Below are 21,602 nucleotides of genomic sequence, written 5' to 3' on the forward strand. Positions count from 1 at the left end.
TGGCTAACACACTGGACCAGCTTCTCTCTTTTACTGCTTTTCCTTTTACTGCTCTTTTTCCCACCCAAAAATGTCTCTGGGACTCGGACCATAATCCAATTCTTTTCTCTTTCCTAAGTCCACTCACTTTGGTATCTAAATTCTAATTTCTCCCTTAAGCCAAACTCCTCTAGGAAGCTACAAAATAAAAATCCCTACCTCTCACCTCTTCCCTGTGGGATACCTCTATCCAATCTCCTCCTCTCATTACAAACTAGCTCAGTCACCCCTCCCCCAATTCTCTTTTACAGGCCTTGGAGACTGACACCTAGAAAGAGACAAAAGACACATAGTAGGTTTTCTATAACCCCCCCCCCCATTCTAACACCAAGCTTATTCTTTTTCACTCTTCTAGGTGTTAAATGATCAATTCATAGTCTGATATGCCTTGCTAACAGAATTACTGCCTCTCTTGCCATGTAAACTGAGACCCTAACATCTAATATACTTTGTTAGCAAAGATGTCTAAATTTATTCTATTGTCGTTTCTAATTCTAAGTAACTTCTTACAGTCATCCTGGTACCTCTTGCTGGCAAAAAAAAAAAAAAAAAAAAAAAAAATCACCCAATCCTCTAATTCTACATTAATTAACTCCATAAATGCCTAAAAATCACCAGCCAGTATACCCTATTTAGGCCTGGAACAGCTCAGGCACCAAGCCACCATGCTATGGTCTCCATGTTCACGTCCTGTGGCTTGACTCCTGGCTCACTCTTCTCTGGTCACCATGGCATCCCACTTCAGCGCTCCATTTGAGTTGAATTGGTTTGTTGGTATTGTTTTTGTTCCTTCTATCCACTCTGGCCTATTTCTTAACTGTATTAAGTGTATCAGTGGGCTCCAAGATTCGATTCTTCAAAATGTGGCTTCTTCTTTTTCCCACCTTATTATAGAAGTCCCACCCAAATCCCAATGCCAAGGTGGCCCATCTGGGTTCCTTAAAGCCACTGGCAGATAGCCTCAGTGGGCCGGCTGCCAGGCGGTGGAAATCCCTACAGGAGAGCTGCACCCTCTGACAATTCCAGGTCCCTGTGGTATTTCCACTGCTCCAGCAGTCAGCTCATTGACATCAGACATGCCATCCAAACATCTTTTTGGAGACACTCAAAATCTTCCAAAAATCTGTTTCTTTGTTGAGTTTTATGTTTATATGTTTGTCTAAAACTTAGGAATCAATCCTTCTGTTTGGACTTATATCTTTAGAAAAAAAATCAGAGTCTATTATGTGCTATGTCCCCTTCTGCAAGAAGGCAGTTGGGAATATGCAGGTAGCTAAGAACCTAATTCAAAAAACTAACCAAATGCATTGCTAGCTGACACAATCAAACCCTGAAAAAATGAGCTCCAGCCAAAGTACTTTGTTCAAAAAAAAGTTTTTGTCTTAAATCTTGGTCATCTACAAGAATATTATTGACAAAAAGATCTCTTGCCACTAAAAATTATTCACAAGTGTGTGTACATATTCAAGATTGAAAACTGTCAGCCTGGTTTAAAAAAAAAAAGAGGGAGTCCAACCAGCTGTGATTAAAAAAAAAAAAAACTAAGAAAAAATGTAAATCAAGAAGAAAGTTAGTAAAAAGGCCTTGGAAAGGGAAGCTGGGGAAACACCTTTGGATAAGAAAGTATTTGGAAAGTAAGAAATGTCTTAAATGTTTGTTCCAAAATGGAAAAGGTAAAAATTAAGACAAATTCCAGAAGGTTCTAGTAGGTGGCAGATGGTATGAGTATGTCATAAATTCTTACAAGATAAAGCTTATTAAAATTGTTATGTAATTAAGTTAGCTATGATTTAAATATGGATGTAAAACCAGCATGTCATTTTTTATGTCCATCTAAAGTCAAGTATCTTTAACCAGTCTATGTCTAAATTTGTAAGCACCCAAGCAGGAGATGTTACAATCCATCCGAGGGATGCGGTCTAACCCAGATTCTGCCTGGACCATCCTGACTACCTCCACCATGGTAAAAGTAAACTGGACTCCTGCCTGATTCCATCACTCCTGCTTGACTCTATCACACGAAGCTGATTCCTGGTGAAAGACTGTTTTAGATTTACAAAACTCTTGTGAACTTTGGTTGTCAGGTTTTCCAGGCAGCCAAGCTATACTATATCTATGCTAAAACTCTCACCCCATCTATTGAGTTTTGTCATTGCAGAGTTCTGGCAAGTATTTGTTGGTCAATCTTGACAAGGTGCAGGTAAGCTCTACTTATTTTCTATTTGATCTCCTTGTTGTTTTAATTGGAAATAATAAAGGGTTTTTATGGCAAAGATTGCAGTTCAAAGCCAGCAAAAAAAAAAAATCCCTCTGAGACTTGATCTCCTAACTAACCGACAAAGAGACAGCTGGAGCCATGACTAAAGTGGCACTGTGACTTAAAGTGGTAAGGCACTAGCCTGAAGCAGAAGTGCTCAGGGAAAGTGCCCAGGCCTTGAGTTCAAAACCCGTAAATGCCAACTGGGATGAATTATCCCAGCAACAAGCAAACGCAGGATGAGACCAGTCCTGACAACAAGGAACCATGGAGAGGAGTAAGAGGAGATGATGTCACATCAGCCACTTTGTGCCTGCCCTTTCAAAATTAACCAGAGCTGGGAAGTCAATGGAAATAAGTTAAGAAGCTTGTCCATCTAATGTCCATACCTGCCATCTAATACTGGACAGAAATTTACATTGTTGCTTTTGTTACCTGCTATTTAGGGCAGTTACCCTTGGCAGCTTTCTGGGTCCTTCAAAATACTCTCCAATTTATTAAGGCCAACATCTACCAAGGCCTCCCTTCAAGCCCCTTAACCACTCCAATCCAGCCCCAGCTTCTGACTGCTTGCCAGTCTATCCTCTCCTCTACCTAGATACCAGATGTCCAAAGTAGCTAGGGGCATTTTCCACCAACTCCAGGACTGCCTGGAACACAGGAGATAAGAACTAGCAGATTTAGCCAAGTCATCCAATTTTAAATTTTCTGCCCCAAATCCTTCCTTTTGCTGTTTGTGTGCTCTCTAATATTTTTATTATTGCCCCACCTCTGCCACATGAGACTTTTTCCAAACTTTGTTTAAGGACTCGTGTCTACCACCAAGGGACAGCTGCTGCTTGCTATCTCCACCCAGAGGGGACTACATCTTCACATCTCTACCTTTTACCTCTAATGTCAATGCTCCTTGCCAGCAGAAAGAGTCTGTATCCTCTCTCTTTCATATCAAAGGGCTGGAGATGTTAGATTCACCGGGAAGGGGCCTGGGTGAGTCCCTGTCAGTACCAGTCTAAGGCTGTCCCCCTACTGATTCCACCACCAGCCTAACCAGCCTTCTCACTTGTCTACCAGATCAGACAAGCCAACTTGGATTCATCCAGTTGCCCGCATGTCACAGAAATGCCAGGTGCTAAGGATATCAAGGGCAAAAACAACATCATCAGCCATCCTGTCCACCCCAAACAAGTAATCTCTAACCCATTTCTTCTTGGGGTGGGTTTAGAAACAGCAACCCTGCCAGACTGGCCCATGTCTCATCAGGTATTGGCAACCTAAAATATGAATAGGGAAGATCCTCCTGCTCAGAGACCTTGAAGGACCTTGTGTACTATAACATCTGGTTATCTCCTGTCCCAAACTTTTGTCTGAGGCAGGAACTGGAGATGGGACATGTTGTTAGGCCCTGTCTGCTTCTGGTTTGCAATCCTATGGCAAATATAAATACCATCTATGCTGGCTCCTAAAATAACACGTGCCCAGTTCAAAATTGAACCCATGTCTGTATAAAACTAAAAAGGGGCAATTTTACTTGTGCCAACTATGAACACATTTTATATGCAGAGGGCCATGTCTCCTTACCTAATGGCTGTTTTTTTTGTTGTTGTTTAACCTGTAAGTTATATTTTTAACTATATCCCTGCCAATCTGCTTCATAACTCCCAATGCTGCCTAGGCTGTCTAGCTGTTGTACCACTCCAGCTTTCATCTAATGCTAGATGAAAATTGTACCTTGCCCTCACTTTCTTGATAGGGATACCAGGGCCAGTAGGAGCCTACTCTTACTCCACCACCAAGGGTGTGAGATTAAAAACATGTGCTGCTTTAACCATAGCAGCTATGCCATCAAGGAACAAGTCAAACATCTCAGGTCCAACAGAATGAAGTGGGATGGGACCTATTCAGGTGGCTTACTCCTTTGGCGCATGCCTATCTTGGGTCCCTTAAGTACAATTTTTTGCCTTATACTGACTGTGCCTTGCCTATTGAGGTCCATGCAGAACATCCTCATGAGAAAGAGGAGACATCACTAATTGGCCAGTCAATCAAATGTTCCTAGGAGAGTACCTGGTTGAGTGTTCCCCAATGACTACTTCGCACCCTTCTCAGCAGGAAGCAGCTCCAGAAAAAAGGACCTTCGCCCATACTCCTGACCTGATGCTCCCATTCAATTATTAAACCAGAGAGTGGGGAATGTAAGCCAATAAGCTCCTTTCTGATAGCTTAGCACTCTCCTTCCCCTTTCCACAGCTTAGCATGCTCCTTTCCTAGGCAATACTAGGCCCATTTAGTAAAGGTAGTAAATAATCAACCTCCAACCCTTCTTTACCTTGAGATGGCACTCCTCTGGGGCAGCTACCACCATATAAGAAAACAAGAGCCCCTTCAGGTCTGGGAAGCTAAGCCCTTTATCTACTATGTGGGCAGCAGCCATAAATCCTCGTCTGCCATGATGAAGCCCCTGGCCCACATGTTTACATACCAGGGTCTCCACCTCCTAGTCGCTTCTAGCCCCTCCTAGTCTCAGTAGGTTTACATGGGTCACCTCAGACAATAGCCAGCACTTCTCACTCTTCTTTCTTGTTGGTCCCTTTCCTGGCAATAAATCTTCTCTTTGTTCTTTGTACCTGGATGTCGGCATGGTTTTCTGGCAAAGTCTAATATGCTCTAACATTAGCCTTCTGGAATATAGTCATATGTGTAAGAATGGTATGGCAAAGACATGTAACACAAACCTGTGTATTCTTCATTCTGAATGTTGCAACCATTACCTAGGACTACTGTACTTTCCTTGATTTTTATTCTTTTCTACCACTGTCCATATTCTTTACCACACATAGGCCTTGTATTGTATCTGTCAATTAAGAACTTTAAAATTAATTATTAAGATATTCATTACCTCATAATCGTACCACCTTATTTTTTGTAGTGAGAATACTTAAGATCTAATCTTGTAGCATGTTATCATGCCCAGTTACCAAAACCCATGATGCTTGCCTATAAATAAGGGGTATCTGCTGTTTTGCTGGTGGCTGGCTCATGCCTGTAATCCTAGCTACTCAGGAGGATACTCTGAGGATTGCAGTTCAAAGCCAGCCTGGGCAGGAAAGTCGGTGAGACTCTTATCTCCAATAAACCACTCACAAAACTGGAAGTGCACTGTGGCTCAAGTGGTAGAGCACTAGCCTTGAGCTGAAGAGGGGAGGGACAACGCCCAGGCCCATAGTTCAAGCCCCATGACCGACAAAAAAAAGAAAAGCACAGTTGGGTGTTGGTGACTGTTATCTGTAAATCCTAGCTACTTGAGATTCGAAGATTGTGGTTCAAAGCCAACCAGTGCAGAAAGTCTTATAAGCTCTGTTTAATTAGCCAGCAAAAAGTTGTTCAAGTGGTGCAGTACCAGATGATAAGCAAGCTAAACAAGTAGATCCTGAGTTCAGAACCTAGTACTGGGTGTATGGTCCAATCCTGGATGGTGAGCAGACTCCACCCTTCTTGCAGCAAAGTCTCCGCCCAGTACCTGCATTACCTAGGCAACTGGCACACCTGGAAGAAGTCACATCTGCGTCTGCTGTGGCCACACCTTTCTCCACCCATACCCTAGATAAGGACTAGCCCAGGCCCAGACCCTCTTTTTCCCAGTCTCGTGGAGGGCCAACATGGCCTGGTGCCAGCCAGAACAATGAATAAATCTACCTACCCCTTACCTGAATACCATGTGCGTGGTGTGGTTCTTACTCAGCTACCTCTTTTTAAAAACCTAACACAGGGGCTGGGAAGGTGGCTCAGTGGTAGAGTGCTTGCCTTGCATGACTGAGGCCCTGGGTTCGATTCCTCAGCACCACATAAGCAAAAAGAAAAAAGCTGGAAGTGGCGCTGTGGCTCAAATGGTAGAGCGCTAGCCTTGAGCTGAAGAGCTGAGGGACAGCACCCAGGCCCAGAGTTCAGGCTCCAGGACCCGACTCAAAATAAATAAATAAATAAATAAATAAATAAATAAAAACCTAACACTGGGGAAACAATGAACAGATATGCAGTGGGTAGCACAAACTTCTAGAAAAAATATGCAGGAAACAGAGGTTGGTAGATTCCCAAGTTGAGGCTAGCCTGGGCAAAAAAGTCCTCTTAATCAACAAGCTGGCTATGGTGATCCCATTCCTATGATCCCAGATAGGCAAAAAACCACATACTTGAAGAAATCTTTGAAAAGCATAAAGTGCTGGAGGTGGGGCTCAAGTGAGAGGCTGCCTAGCAAGTGTGAAACAGTTCAAATCCTATGACCAGGAAACAAACAACAAAATTAGACATGCAAATAAAGGCAATATACCACTTGAAAAAAATTGTAAGACTTAGGTTATTAATTTGTAGTATTAATGAAGATATGAGAAGTGAAAGTAAAGATGATTGATTGATAGAAGTGTAAATCAATGCACAACTTTCACTAAAGACTGAGTTCATTTACATCTACCCAGTGCCACCTTACAGAACAGTGGTCACATTTATCTAATAGAAAAAACTTTAAAATACACCAAGTACTCATTATCCCTACTCTACACTAAAAGTAAGAGATTAAAAAATAAAATAAAATATACTTCAAAGCCTGGTGCTATAGCCAATACCTGTTATCCTAGCTACTCAGGAAGCTGGGATCTGAGTATCAAAGTTTGAAGCCAGAGCAGGCATAAAACTCTGACTCTTATCTTCAATTAAGTAACAAAAAGCCAGAATAGAGGTGTCGGCTCAAGTAACAGAGCATTAGCCTTGAGCAGAAGCCAAGCAAGAGCTCCTAGGCCCTGAGTTCAAGACCCTGTACTGGCATTAACCTCCCCCCGCAAAAAAAACCACCCAGTAAACCCCAAACCCCAAACCCATACCTCTATTGCTATATACAAAGAGCTGTTCTAAGTGTCTCACATGTCCAAAAAGAAATGTACTCTGATTTATGGAACTGTAACCCCTCTGTACATTATCTTTGTAATGAAAAAAAATTAAAAAAACCTGTCTCAATAGTTATTTTTTGGGGAAAAAAAGTATTCTTTTCTTATCTAACTGTAACTCCTCTATATAATTATTCATGGCCAGGGATCCGTGGCTCATATTTGTAATCCTAAGCACTCAGGAGGCTGAAATCTGAGAATCATGATTCAAAGCCAGCTCAGGTAGGGAAGGCCATGAGACTCATGCTCAATAAGCTACTCAGAAAAAGCCAGAAGTGCCACTGTGGCAAGAGGCAGAGCGAAAAAGCTAGGGACATTGCCCAGGCCCTGAGTTCAAGCCCTAGGACCAGCAAAAACAAACCAACAAAAAACACCAACAAAGTTATCTTTATAAAAATGGGCTCATATGGAAAAATTATTGGCTGATTCCTACATTGTTAGAAAATGTGTCAAATGGGCTGGGAAGGTGGCTCAGTGGTAGAGCACTTGCCTTGCATGCATGAGGCCCTGGGTTCGATTCCTCAGCACCACATAAGCAAAAAGAAAAAAGCTCAAGTGGTAGAGCGCTAGCCTTGAGCTGAAGCGCTGAGAGACAGCGCCCAGGATGAGTTCAGGCCCCGTACCGGACTCCACCCCCCCCCCCCCCCCCCCGCCCCAAAAAAGAAAATGTGTCAATTGCTTCGGGGAGGTAATTTCCACTGAACCTACCAAAGTTAATTTCTACTTCAGGACCATCCACAGGAAAAAGAATTTTGCTATTAGAACTTAGTTTAGTGCTTCAATAATTTGAAGCATTTAAAAATAGCTTATAATGTCTTAGTAAAACCTAACTATTGTGTTCTCATAGTTCTATTTTCCTAATCTTTTTTTTCCCCAAAATTCTTTCCTCATTAAATTTTTAATATTTTTGAGGACAATAAATATATTTGTAATTAAAAATGCAGCTCACACCTGTTTTCCTGGAGGTTGAGAGCTGAGTATTGTGGTTCAAAGCTAGCCAGTGCATAAAAGCTATGAGAATCGAATCTCCATTTAACCACTAAAAAGCTGGAAGCAGAACTGTGGCTCAAATAATAGAGCATTATCCTGGAGAGAAAAAAGCTCAGTGACTGCTGAGGCTGAGCTCAAGACTGGCACAACTGTGTATACACACATACAAAATTAAAAATGCACTTATAAGCTGGGCTCTTGTGACTCACACCTGTAAACCTAGCTACTCAAGAGGCTGAGGTCAAAGGATCACGGTTCAAAGCCCAACCAGGCAGAAAGTCCCCCTGAGACTCATCTCCAATTAACCACTCAAAAACTGAAGTGACACTGTGGCTCAAGTGGTAGAGCATTAGCCTTGAGCACAAGAGGGACAGGCATCCAGGGACAGTGTCCAGGCCCTGAGTTCAAACCCCACAAACAACTGAAAAAACAACCCCCCCCCCCCACCACTTATATGTAAGATGCAGGGGTGGCAAGTATATGACAGCAGATTCTTAAGTATCAAAACTTCGTTCTAATGAGGCAAGTATCTCTTAGGGAATCAATAAAACCAATTTTTATTTTCCCAGTAGGAACCATCTCTGTATAAACTCAGTAACTGTTAGGATGTTTTCCTGCTCATTATAAAATCAGGTAATATAAAAAGTCTCATCACATAAAGGAATATAAAACTATTTATTGACCACTGTTCACCATTATTTACAATAAAGTAAACAATATACAGTTGGGTAACATTCTGATTACTACAAAGTTGTTTCTCTGGCTTTTGTGGAACCAGTAACCCAATACTGAAAAAAATTGAACTTACATGTAAGGAATGAGTTGGGGAAAAGAAAAAGCATGCAGGTCAATAATTATAAAATTTTGATCATTTAGGCCAGCACGTCCTAAATAGTTGAAATCCCTAACCAGTTGATTTTACATTTCCATGAGCTGAGACTTAGATCACGACCCATGAACTTTTAGTATACAGATTCCAATATTCTGTTAAGGAATGCTCACTACAGAAACTTTTAATGAAAGGAAATAAAAACGTCTTAGTTTTTTCATCTGGATGAGGAAAGTTGTTGGTAGTGATAAATTTTTTCCTTTCAAGAAGTTTTGCAAACCTACTGCATTTGTGTATCTATGGCAGAGGCAGGAGGACCTAAAGTTTGAGGCTAGCCTGGCTACCTAGTTAGTTCAAGGCCAGCCTGAGCTGCCTAGTGACCCTGTCTCAAAAAACAACAAAAAAAACTACAACAGGGGCCAGGGATATAACTCAGTGATACATCATTTGCCTACATATGCAAGGCTCTGGGTCTGTTGCCCAACACCTCTAAACAAGCAAAATCTCCAAAACAAAAAACTACCTATGTGTTTTGTTTACACGCACACAAACACACACAAAAAAAATACAGGATGGTCCTTCAACATAGCAGTTAAAGACAAGCTGTTTTGATTAATGACCAAAAAAAAATTGCCTAATATTAAAAAAAAAACACAACCTGTTCCTGAATGCAGAGGAAATATATCATGGAATTAAATATTCTTTTCTGATAAAAGAAGCAACTACAGAAAGCCTTTATTATATTTGTTCAAAGTAACCAGTGCTATTGAGGAAAAAAACCCAAAAAACTCAACAACTCCCCCAATACTACTTTCAAAACCATTATCAAACTTGATTTTCTTTAGAATGTAGTTATTGTTTCACACCATTAATTCAAAAACCAAGACTCAGATTTTATATATATGTATAAATATATATAAAAAACAATGCAAACAATTATTGAGCTTCATCTTCTGGACAAGAATGCCAAGTTAGTCTCTCTTCATAAAATGCAATTACAATCTGAGGGCATTTCATATTCGCCTCTTTTGCCAGCACCAAGTCAGCTTCATCCGAATCTTTCCTGTTGCAAGGAAAAATAAAGTTAAAAAAATTAAAATTGTTTATGATAACAGAATCATTCACTTAAGAAATAATTTATTCGAGCCAGGCGCCAGTGGCTCACTGGCTATTTAGGAGGCTGAGATCTGAGAACTGTAGTTCAAAGCCAGCCCAAGCAGGAAAGTCTCAGTCATCTCCACTTGAAAAATGGAAGTGGCTCTGTGGCTCAAGTGGTACAGTGCTGGCCTTGAGCTGAAGAGCTCAGGGACAGCACCCAAGCCCCAAGTTCAAGATCCATGACCAAGCAAAAAAAAAAAAAAAGTTTTTTTTTTCATTTGAGAGTACTGGGAATGTGGCTTGGTGGTAGAGTGCTTTCCTAGCATGCATGAAGCCCTGAGTTCCATTTCTCAGTACCACATAAACAGAAAAAGCTGGAAGTGGAGCTGTGGCTCAAGTGGTAGAATGCTAGCCTTGAGCAAAAGAAGCTTAGAGACAGTGCCCAGGCTCTGAGTTCAAGCCCCAAGATTGGCAGAAACAAAGAATAGAAAAGAAACAATTCATTCAAAAGGTATTTAAGAACAAGGCATTGGTAGAATACACCAGTAATCCTAGTTGCTCAGGAGTATGAGATCTGGGAATCATCAGCCTGGGCAGAAAACACTCTCCAAAATGACCAACAAAAACCTGAATGGAATTGGCTCAAGTGACAGAGCACTTGCTTATTAGCCAAGTGTGAGTTCACACCCCAGTTCTGCATCAGCTCCCTCCCAAAAAAGGGTATTTAATCTTAATCCCTTTGGAAAAGAAATGTGGTTGGTGGCTGTTGCTTATGTTTTAATAAACTTTATTTCCTTTAATAGGCCATAGGTTTGCTGATGCTTGCTATAAAACACTGCTATCCAAACTAGAATTATCCTTTTAGCACATGGTTTGTAGTTTCAATCTCCATGTCACCTCCCAGTCCTAGGACTTAGGGCCTGGGCTCTGTGGAACCTCTCTGTGCTGAAGGCTAGTGCTCTATCACTTGAGCCACAGTGCCACCTCCGCTTTTTCTGAGTTGTTTATTGGGGATAAGACTTGGGGCTGGGAAGGTGGTGCAGTTTGCATGCCTGAGGCCCTGGGTTCAATTCCTCAGCACCACATAAGAAAAAAGAAAAAAGCTGAAGTGGTGCTGTGGCTCAAGTGGTAGAGCGTTAGCCTTGAGCTGAAGAGCTGAGGGACAGCGCCCAGGCCCAGAGTTCAGGCCCCATGACTGGACCGCGCCCCCCCCCCCAAAAAAAAAAAGGAAAAAGGAAAGAGGAAAAAGACTTTCCTGCCCTTGGTTGGCCTTGACCTGCAATCCTCAGATCTCAGCTTCCCAAGTAGCTAGGATTAAAGGCATGAGCCACCAATGCCCAGCAAGTCTCAATTCTTACAAGAAAAACTACAAAACCTTTCAGACATGGCTCTACAAAAATTTACATATATTGATTCTCATTTTAAAATAAAACTATTGCCTGAACACTTACCATTTCATGAGAAACATCAATTCTCCACTGCTGTCTGTGGCACCAATTATTCGTTCAGGATCTAGACCCCTGGCAAAACCTCTTGGTTTGTCAGCCTTTTTGGAAGAGGATAAGTGATTGCTTACATTAAGTGTTTCCATACAATTTTCCACACAGCAAACCTAAAACATTACTTTCTAATGTCTTCACAAGATATACCTTCATCAAGACCTTCCATAGTGAAACAAAAAGATGAGTCCTTATTTGGTACTAAAACATGTTGTCATTTCCATTAATTGTACAAGCAGAAAATCAAGTTTGATATTTAATGTAGAATGTTTAGTCCTAGAAACATCCCAAATTAAAGCAAATTTCCAATCTCGTCATGGGCAAAATTATGTGAGATAATAGAAAAACTAATTCCTTTATTTCTGGTAATAAATTTTAAGTTTTTTTCTCCTCCTGTCAAGAGACAGAGCCTTATTACATATTGGGAGGTGGAGGCAGAATTACAGAAGGTAAGGCAGAAGGTTCAAGGCCAGTCTTTGTCATAGTGAGACCCTGCCTACAAATAAAAATCCAAAACAAAAAAACCAAGAAAATCAAGCTATTTCTAGGAATTAAGTCTAAATCAGTCACATATTTAAAAGCATAACCAGAATAAAGAAAAAATGTAGGTACAAAGCAGTGGTTCTCAAAGTATGGTCTGAGGAAAACTGACTGAGATCTTATCAGGGCTTGTAACAGGCTAGCTATTACTATCAAAAGTATATACCTATAAATGTGATTTCAGAACCCAATTTGTAAGTAGTTTTGTTCTTTCTTCTATAAAATAGAAACCCTATAAAGATCTAATAAACTATCTGTAAAGGTCTCATCTAGTTTAAATGACCAAATATCAAATCCATATCAAAACTATAGTTCTTTACCAATATATATAAAACATACTTAGAGCTTGACCCTAAAAACTAATTCAGTACTAATTCAAAGATCTATCCCTACATTACCATGGTAGTCCAGTAGGAGGGCAAGTATAGTGAGTTTTTTATAGTCAAGGGTATTAAGTTACCTGACTTATTCCAAACTATAGTAACATTAGTGAGACAAATACTAAATCAACATATAAACAAATCAAACTTTCTATTCACGTCAAGAAATTATAAAATTATAATATTTCAAAAAATAAAGTATTTTTTGGTACATAGATCACATGTAATAGGCCTGGTCAGATATCAAATCCAGGACAAAAAATAGGACTAGCACATCTTAAGTGGCATAACTACTTATTGTAGTCACACAATGTAGGCTCAATCCTGCTTATCCTTTTTGCTGTGGATTAGCAAGTCATTTATAAAAGACTTCCTAATGTTATTTTAGAAGTCTTTAAGATTTGGGTAATATCTATTAAACAAAATTCAAGTCATCAACCTTTTTAGTGCCAATCTTCTTGTTGGTATTTTATACTTACAGTATCTCTTTTCTTCTTTGATTTGCTATCATCAGATTCACTGTCTGATAAAGATTTTCTTTTTGTACCATCCTTTTCTTTACCAGCTTTTTGAGAGTTAAGAAATGCTTCAATTAATTCTGGACAATCTAAATTTTCTTCAGGTTCCCAAGTATTATCAGCACTGTGTCAAGTAAAATACATTGAATCAGTTACAAATGGTTCCTCACCATCATCTGGAACTTTTGTAATTATCTGAAAGTAAATTTCCATTGTGCCTATATTCCCAGCCCTAAATGGGCAGTTTGTTATTTTCTCAAAGTTAACTGCACTTGACTTTGAAGAAGTAACTGAAGCTAACATCTCCCTCAGTTTAATAAACAACCTTCTTTAGAATGTATTTAACTAGACACTATGTTGGAAATGAACTCTACAACTTGCAGGAGAAAAGACCCAATGTGGGGGAGAAAAGACCCAATGTGGGGGAAAGGTGATTTGAAGTGGAAGAAAATGGCAGAGGAGCTAACACTGTTCAAAAAGAAATGTACTCATAAATAAAAAAGAAGTGTATTTGTTATCTTATGTAACTATAACCACTCTGTATACCACCTTTACTGTGTGTGTGTGTGTGTATTTGCCTGTCCTTACTATGTGTGTGTCTATATATATTTACCTGTCCTCAGGGCCTGGGGCACTGTCCTTGAGCCTCTCTGTGCTCAGGGACTAGGGCTCTACCACTTGAGAAACAGCACCACTTCTGGTCTTTTCAATGTATGTGGTACTGAGGAATCGAACCCAGGGCTTCCTGCATGCTGGCCAAGCACTCTATCACTGAGGTACATTCCCAGCCCCCTACAGTAATTGCTTTAAAGAATGCGTTTAAAGTTTTTTAAAATTGTTATTAAGGTGATGTACAGAGGGGTTTGTTACATAATCAGGTAGAGTGCATTTATTTTTGAACAATGTCACATTTCCCTAATGTGCAAAGCTCTACGTTCAATAATCAATACTGCAGAACAAACACAGATTCTGATTTGCATTCCAAATTATTCCACACACATTATGCCCAGAATTAGGCTAGTTTCGGATGTACAAGTGTTTTTGATTTCTAGTATGTTCTGAATTAGAATCAAAAGCCTAATCTAGCCTTTTGTAATGGCCTGTAACCAATGTTTTTTTATATGTTTTAAAGGATGAGGGAAAATTCCAAAATAAAAATTGTATAAAATTTTAATTTCAGAGCTCAGTGTTGTCGGTGTTGGGCACCAACAGCTCACACCTTTAATCCTAACTACTCATGGGGCTGAGACCTGATGATGGATCAAAGTTTGAAGCCAGCTTAGGCAGAAAATTAGATGTATGCTTCAAATTGGAGAGCACCATCCATGAGCAAAAAAGATGAGCAATAACACTTTAGGCCAGAGTTCAAGTCTCGGTACTTGTGTACGTGCACACACATGCACAGACATCACAAACACAAAAGGAGTTAATGGAATATAGCCATGCTCATCTGCTTAATACATCATTTACTGCTTCTGTACTATATCTATAGAGAAGTTGTATAGATAGACCAATCATAGTACATAAAGACTAAAATAGTTACATATGATGTTGTAAGGCTGAGAGGATAATTGCCACGTTTTCTAGAAGAGCTGTAAAGATGAAAATGATCATCAATTAATAAACATCCTATACTGATTATTAAAAATTAATGGTTGTCCTGTATTAGTGATAAGCTTGACAATTTTTCCCCAAAGCCTTTTCAGAACTAGAATTATTTTAGGGATGTTAGGAAAGGTACTATTAACTTCATTGGTTGATATGCGGACCCTGAACGGGCAAACTTATAAGAACAAAGGCCTGAAGTTCTAATGTGCTGCTATTTTCAGTATAGATGTCTACATTATCTTGTATCTACATTTAACTAACTCCCACAAAGCTTGATTCTTTGGGTGGGGATGGGAGGGGTCGGGGAGTTCAATCCTGGGGTTTGAACTCAGGACCTGGAAGCTGTCCCTAAGCTTTTGTGCTCAAGGCTATACTGCTCTACTACTGAGCCACACAGCTCCACTTCTGGTTTTCTGGTGGTTGACTGGAGATTAGGCTCATGGCCTTTCCTGCCAAGAGTATCTTTGAACCATGATCCTAAGATCTCAGACTCCTCAGTAGCTAGGATTTTAGGCATGAGCCACCAGTGCTGGGCTTTAAGTTGTTTTCTTTGAGACAGTAACATCTTTCCACCTCAAATCCCCTAGTACCAAGGTAACGGGCACCGGAGGCGGCTTTAAATTTGTCAGTTGGGGAAATTTTAGATACCAAAAACTTAATTACTTGACAATAACATACCTACCTCCACCAATTATTGAATGCCACTAATTTATAACTGACCATGGAGCTTTATTCACTGTTTTGTGGTATAAAGCAGGATACAGTGTTAACACTTCTATTCAAGACACTCTTGCTTCAATTTTTCAGCTCCGTATTTGGAGGAAAAAATGTAGACTAAATATTTTGATTGCATTATCCAACTACATTAAAATGCACTGCATAGTAAGCTTTGTAATTTCATAATTTTCTTTTTAAAAAACAAACAAAAGGGTATGCATTGGTTCACGTGACTGAAAAGTCCAGGAGATATGCTGGATCCAGCAGCATAAACATTGTTACTACAACTCAAGTGTCTCCATCTTTTGGTTCCTGCCCTCTGCATAGGCTTTATTTTCTAACAGACTCATTCAACATACTAATTTCAGTTTTTCATTCCAAAGCTAAAGCATTATCAGTAAAGAGAACTTTTCTCCCTCAATTCAACAATTCTCCTAGGGCTGAGTATCACTAAACAAACTTCAGTCAAAATTTGGGAAGAAACAGTTGATGGAATGGATGCTGGGCAACAAAAAAATATAATGTCCAGGGGCTGGGAAGGAAGCTCAGTGGTAGAGCGCTTGCCTTGCATGCATGAGGCCCTGGATTCGATTCCTCAGCACCACATAATCAGAAATCAGAAAAAGCCGGAAGTGGCCCGATGGCTCAAGTGGTACAGCACTAGCCTTGAGCTGAAGAGCTGAGGGACAGTGCCCAGGCCCTGAGTTTAGGCCCCATGATTGGCAAAAAAAAAAAAAAAAAAAAAAAAAAGTCCAAGTTAAGCCTAGATACTGAAAAGGCCTAATACCTGATCTGATCATGAGGTTTAGTGGTAATAGCTGGCATATTTCTTCCTTAGTAACGGAATTATGCTAAAAACAACTCTGAGGATCTCAGGAGTAGTACTCATGTCAGAGAGCATGGGATAACACCATAGTGTCTCAGCACAAGCAAACACAATTGAGGATGAGAACTTGTTTTGGCATTGCAAAACAAGCCAGCCAGCCTTGGTGAATAGTTCTGAGGCTATGTCAGTTGTAAATGGTATTCAGTGGAAACTTCCTTGTTCTCCTGCTAATCTTCTGCTGCCAAATAATTATATATATTTGTCTCTCCAGGGCTAAAGTCTAACTGCCTGGTATCAATTTTATCCCAAGTCCTGGCCCTTTTTGAAAACCCCATCACATTTGGGGTTTGAAACTCATAACTGCAAACTTATTAGGCAGTCAGTTTACTGCTGAGGTATATTTGCACTAATTATTTTGAGACAGGGTCTCCATTTCTGCTGCCCCCAAGGCCATGAGTAGACCATAGCTCCTCCAATAGTTGGAAGACAGGTGCAGGTCTGACTTTTTTTTTTTGGGTCCAGTTGTGGGGCCTGAACTCTGGGCCTGGGTGCTGTCCCTCAGCTCAAGGCTAGCACTCTACCACTTGAGCCACAGCGCCACTTCCAGCTTTCTCTTTTGCTTATGTGGTGCTGGGGAATTGAACCCAGGGCCTCAGGCATGCAAGGCAAGCGCTCTACCACTGAGCCACCTTCCCAGCCCCACGTATGACTACTTGCATTGAGCTAAGGCCTTGTACACTTTTTTGCCTGTGCTGGCCTGGGACTATGGTCCTCAGAATCTCAGCCCCCCCAGACAGCTGGGAGCCAGTGGTATCTGATCTATCCTTGGCCTAAAAACAGACCACAAAACAAACTAGAACTAAAGATGTTTTTAAAATGTTACGGTTACTGTGTGCAACTAAAGGTAAAAGACAAGTTTCTTACTCTGTAAATCCTTTCCACTTCAGGAAATATTCTACTTTCCCATTCACTACACGTCGGTCCAGTACTTTTTCCACAACAAATTCTTCAGGCTCTGCTTCTTCAACTTTTTTACTCTTTCCATTCTGTTTCTTTCCCATTTTTTGCTAAAAAAGAAATTAAGAAACATTTTTAAAAAGACTTGGAGTATACTTTAAAGGCCAAATCACATGTATTGTCACACTGTGTACTTATTTATAACTCAAAAGTATTAGAAAATGATAAAAAAAAATAGTAGTGACAAGTCTTACTACATATGAAGATCTAGTAAACAGGTTAAAACTAGCCCTAGGACACACATGCTTTCCCAATCCAAGCACGAATGTTAAAAGCCTCAAGGATATAGAAAAAGACTAACAGCAGAATGAAAACACAGGCTTAGAACTCTTATGATGTAGGGTTCTGAGAGCCAGCTCACCCAGGCAGTTAGGCTAAAGACCCTATCTGAAAAATAAATTACAAGTAAAATAATGGGGGTAGGGAGGAAGGATGGAAGCACAGGGAGAGAGAAAATTAACTTTAAGACCAAAACTAACCATGAAGAAGCCATTGATAAGTTAAAAACAGGACAAGAATATTATTTCATAATTTTTATCTCTATATATTTCTCTTGACCACTCAAACTGATAATTAGGCAAAAATTCTGGGTCCTTTTATTTCTTGAAAGTAGAAGGAAAAAAACCAAACAAACCACTATTCCCCGGGTTACTGAAGAGACATAATGTAAACTGGTAGCCAAGTAAGTTGACTTTAAAGAGGGGCATGTTGTTCTATTCCTTTTTGTTTTGGCATATTGCTTAAGTAGGATCTTACACCAATTGTTTCTAATAGACCAAAAGATATTTGCTATGGGAAGAATAAAATCAGGTAAAAAAATTAAAACCTGACATGGCTAATTCCCTAATACAATGTGCTTAGTCATCTCATCTAAGTACTATTCAAAAAAAAACCAGGGGCTGGAAATGTGGCTCAGTGGTAGAGTGCATGCCTAACATGCATGAAGCCCTGGGTTCAATTCCTTAATGCCACATAAACAGAAAAAGTTGATAGTGGCACTGTGGCTTAATTGGTAGAGTGCTAGCCTTGAGCAAAAGAAGCTCAGGGACAGCACCCAGGACCTGAGTTCAAGCCCCAGGACTAGCCAAAATAAATAAATAAGAAAACAAAAACAAACAGAAAATAAAAGCCCCAAATAAACCTCCTAAATTGTAGACAGGAAAGCCACAGTGTGCAACCAGAGTTTTTTTTTGGTTTTGGTATACTATTTTTGAATCAGGCTGAGGATAGTTTTCATTAACCAAGCATTTTAGGACTTAGCCTTCTGTCTCAATTTAATACAAGAAAGGTAAGAGATAATGGAAGAACAAAGCAAGTGGAACTGACAACTTTTTAGTAGATATTGGTCTTAAATAAAAAATTAGCTACTGTCCCTGAAGAGAGGAGACTAAAGGACTTTTAAAGAAGAGAATAAAAAAATAACAAAAACCACACATCCTTGAAGAAACAATGAAAAAATGACAAAAAATAATGAATTAAAACAGCAGGAAAAGAAAGGCTGCTTTTACTCCAGCACATTCATAAGCTACTTTCACTTTTTTCTCTTAAATGTATGTACTTGGCTCAAGCTTCATGCATGGGGTGGAATTCGAAGCCAAAATATATTCCAGTTTTTAATTTAAAAGATACTCAGTGTCCTATTAAAATTCTATCACTAATTATTTTAAAATGAAGTGAGATTTGAGAACCTTTAAACGGGTCAAACTGTGATCCTTTAAACCAGCAAATAGACACAGAAGACTTCCAAACTGTGCAAAAACAACTTAATTTTAGTGAGTTTCAATTGGCTTGCTCTCTGTATCTTTATGTATACTCAAAGCCTCATGGACAGCTAAATCCTTCCCTATCCAATATCTGAGTAATACTAGTATCATATAGTAAAGGCAATTGTCTTCAGTTTGTTTTGCTGACTGTGAATATAAAGGTGAAAATCCTGAAGAAGCATAGAAGATGCTTGATGCCTTTTTCATCATTGATGTCTTAGATCTATATGAGAACCTAGCAGACACTCATCAGACAGGCTTTAACATTACACATCCCAATCTGTTCTGCAAAATATTGGACATCATGTATAATCTAAGGTTGGAGACAAATAAAAATTTACCAACTTGTCCTTTTTAGTGTTAAACTCTAAATTACTAATACAATGTGTCAGAATTAAAAACTGTGAGAACCATACCTTAAGAGTTCCATGATTTTCATGGAAATACTGATTTAAAAAAAAAAAAAAACTTTAAACTTGACAATGGAAAAGCATGTCACTATACATTTCTGTAAATTTTTAGAAAACCAAAAATGCAAACTGTGGTTTTAATAACGTCCTGGAAATGAATTGCTCTAAAGACATAGATTCAGTCTTTTCCTGGACACATTTGTGATTTAACACAATAATATTTAAGGATCTTCTGCAATTTACAGTAATGAAGTTTAAAGACAGGATAAAGGGGCCAAGGTTAGTAAGGCTTTTTAAAATGCATTATGATTATTGACTTGGCTTAAGGCATTACTTGTCTCAGGTTTTTGTCTCTAATTTCCTCCCACCCCCCAAATATTACTGGGGTAGCTTGGAAATACAGGAGTGCAAATTTCTCAAGAGACGTGTTATAATTTCTGTCAAGAAAAAGAAAAAAACCTCCAGTAAGGTCCTTATGTACTTTCATATTACTTACCAATGTAGTTTTGTTAGAGGCCATTTTTAATTGTAGACTTGAAGAGCTATTACTAGAAAAATGCATGACAGTTAGAAAGTGTTCTTGACACATAAGACACAGCTAAATACAAGTACTGTTTGGATTTCAATCTTCAGGCAGGGGGTGGCACATTTCAAACGGATACAAATCCGAAAGGCAGGTCTGACTTCTTGCATTAATCATTACTGTTATTAATACACCCAAGCATATATTATCAAGGGTTCTAAGCCAACTTTAGACTACAAAAATGTTGTTAGGTGATTAAGATGCTATACGGCCCTCAAACGACAATCCTATTTGCAATGAAAATCTTGTTTATAACGAATTCAATATTCAATTAAAAAAAAAAAGGCATTTCGCTTCAAAACCAGGCACAATTACAAAATTAAAATCGGTTAATTCCCATGCATCTTTTTCTCTAGATTTCTGGACGAGTCGGAACTTCTCTAGAAAATTCCAACTTTATTTCTTTTCAGAAGCCGTCTCCCCCCCCCCTCAACCCCCCCACCCCTTCTCAAATCAGTTAATAATGAAAAAGGTACCTCCCCCCCAACCCCGCCCTCCGAAGACTCGGGCCTCCCAGCTGGATTCCAACGCCTGAAACCCCGGGGCCTGGCGCCCGCCAGCGCGGGCCGCGTGGTCAGCGCCTCCGCGGGGAGAAACAAAGGCGGCGGCGGCGGGGGCTCAAGGGCACTGCGCCACAGGCCCGCGCTCCCCCTCCCGCCGCGGCCACGTAGCGGAGCGCGCGCCGCAGCCTCCGTCCGGGCAGCGGGCCGCAGGCCTTCCCCAGGCAAGGCACATTCCGCCCTCCCCGGAGGCCTAAGTCGCCGAGCGAGGCGGCGGGGCGGGAGTGCCCCCCTTCCCGCCCGGGAACGGGGGAGGGGAGCGCCCGCTTTGTCTGGAGACGAGGCGGGTGTCACACCACGGCCCTCCTCCTCCGCCACAGTCCCCGGCCTTCCTCTCGGTTAACCGCCCGCGCGGCGCCAGGTCCGCCTGGGGGAGGGGGGGGGAGCCCGCTCGGCCGCACAATTGTCCCTGCAGCTCCTGACACTCCACCGGGCGGGGACCGGAGGAAATCAGGGATCCCGAGGGGTGCAAGTGGCGTCTTAAACCACGACCACCGAGCTATACGGTTACCAGAAACCAAAACATGAAAAACAAGTCACCGACTTCACCACCTCAGATGCTCCGGGTCGCGATCCTGCAGCAGCAGCAGCGTCTACGGCCCGCGGGCTTCCAGCTCCAGTCACATCCGAGGGGAGGGGGCTGGGGCGCCGCGCCGGCCGTGGTGGGGGAGGGGTGACGCCGCCCACGCCGGGCGGCCGCGAGGGGCGGGGCGTGGCGGCGGGCGGGCGCGCGCCGGTGGGCGGGGCCTCGCCCGCCCGTTGGGAGTCCGAGCCCGCGAGGGGTGGCGGCGACTGCGGCTTTTAGCGTTCGCGCCTTCGGGGTGTGGTACGGGTGGAAGGGGTCCCCGTGGGGAACGACCTGTGTGAGGAAAGAAGGGAGACGAGGGCTTCGGCCGGAGACCCGGACCGAGGATTCTAGGTGTCGCAGCCGCCGCAGCGACTGGCGCCAAAACAGGACTCCGCCCACTTCCTTGGCTCTAGGCTGGAGAAAACGGGGGGCTGAACAGTAGGGGGGCGGCGAGAGGGGCTCTCGA

At 41.2% G+C, this 21,602-nt stretch overlaps 1 protein-coding gene across 4 annotated transcripts; it reads right to left on the reverse strand.

Annotated features, from left to right (window-relative positions):
- Positions 1-8,876: 8,876 nt before the first annotated feature.
- Cbx3 (chromobox 3) lies at positions 8,877-21,233 on the reverse strand. 4 transcript variants are annotated; one of them, XM_069996066.1, is made up of 6 exons: positions 21,121-21,233; positions 19,922-19,967; positions 17,160-17,302; positions 13,046-13,208; positions 11,599-11,693; positions 8,877-10,112 (listed from the first exon to the last, which is right to left on the reverse strand). In XM_069996066.1, exons 2-6 carry the CDS (start codon positions 19,943-19,945, stop codon positions 9,986-9,988), a joined length of 552 nt encoding a protein of 183 aa, XP_069852167.1. In that variant the 5' UTR covers positions 19,946-19,967; positions 21,121-21,233; the 3' UTR covers positions 8,877-9,985. The 4 variants fall into 4 exon arrangements, with proteins under 4 accessions (XP_069852167.1, XP_069852164.1, XP_069852165.1 ...); XM_069996063.1 differs by having other exon boundaries at positions 19,922-19,973; XM_069996064.1 differs by having other exon boundaries at positions 19,922-19,973; positions 21,113-21,233.
- Between the last annotated feature and the right edge of the window lie 369 nt (positions 21,234-21,602).

This window comes from Dipodomys merriami, unplaced genomic scaffold (assembly GCF_024711535.1).
Source record: "Dipodomys merriami isolate MVZ:Mamm:240054 unplaced genomic scaffold, mDipMer1.0.p SCAF_5, whole genome shotgun sequence".
NCBI lineage: Eukaryota > Metazoa > Chordata > Mammalia > Rodentia > Heteromyidae > Dipodomys > Dipodomys merriami.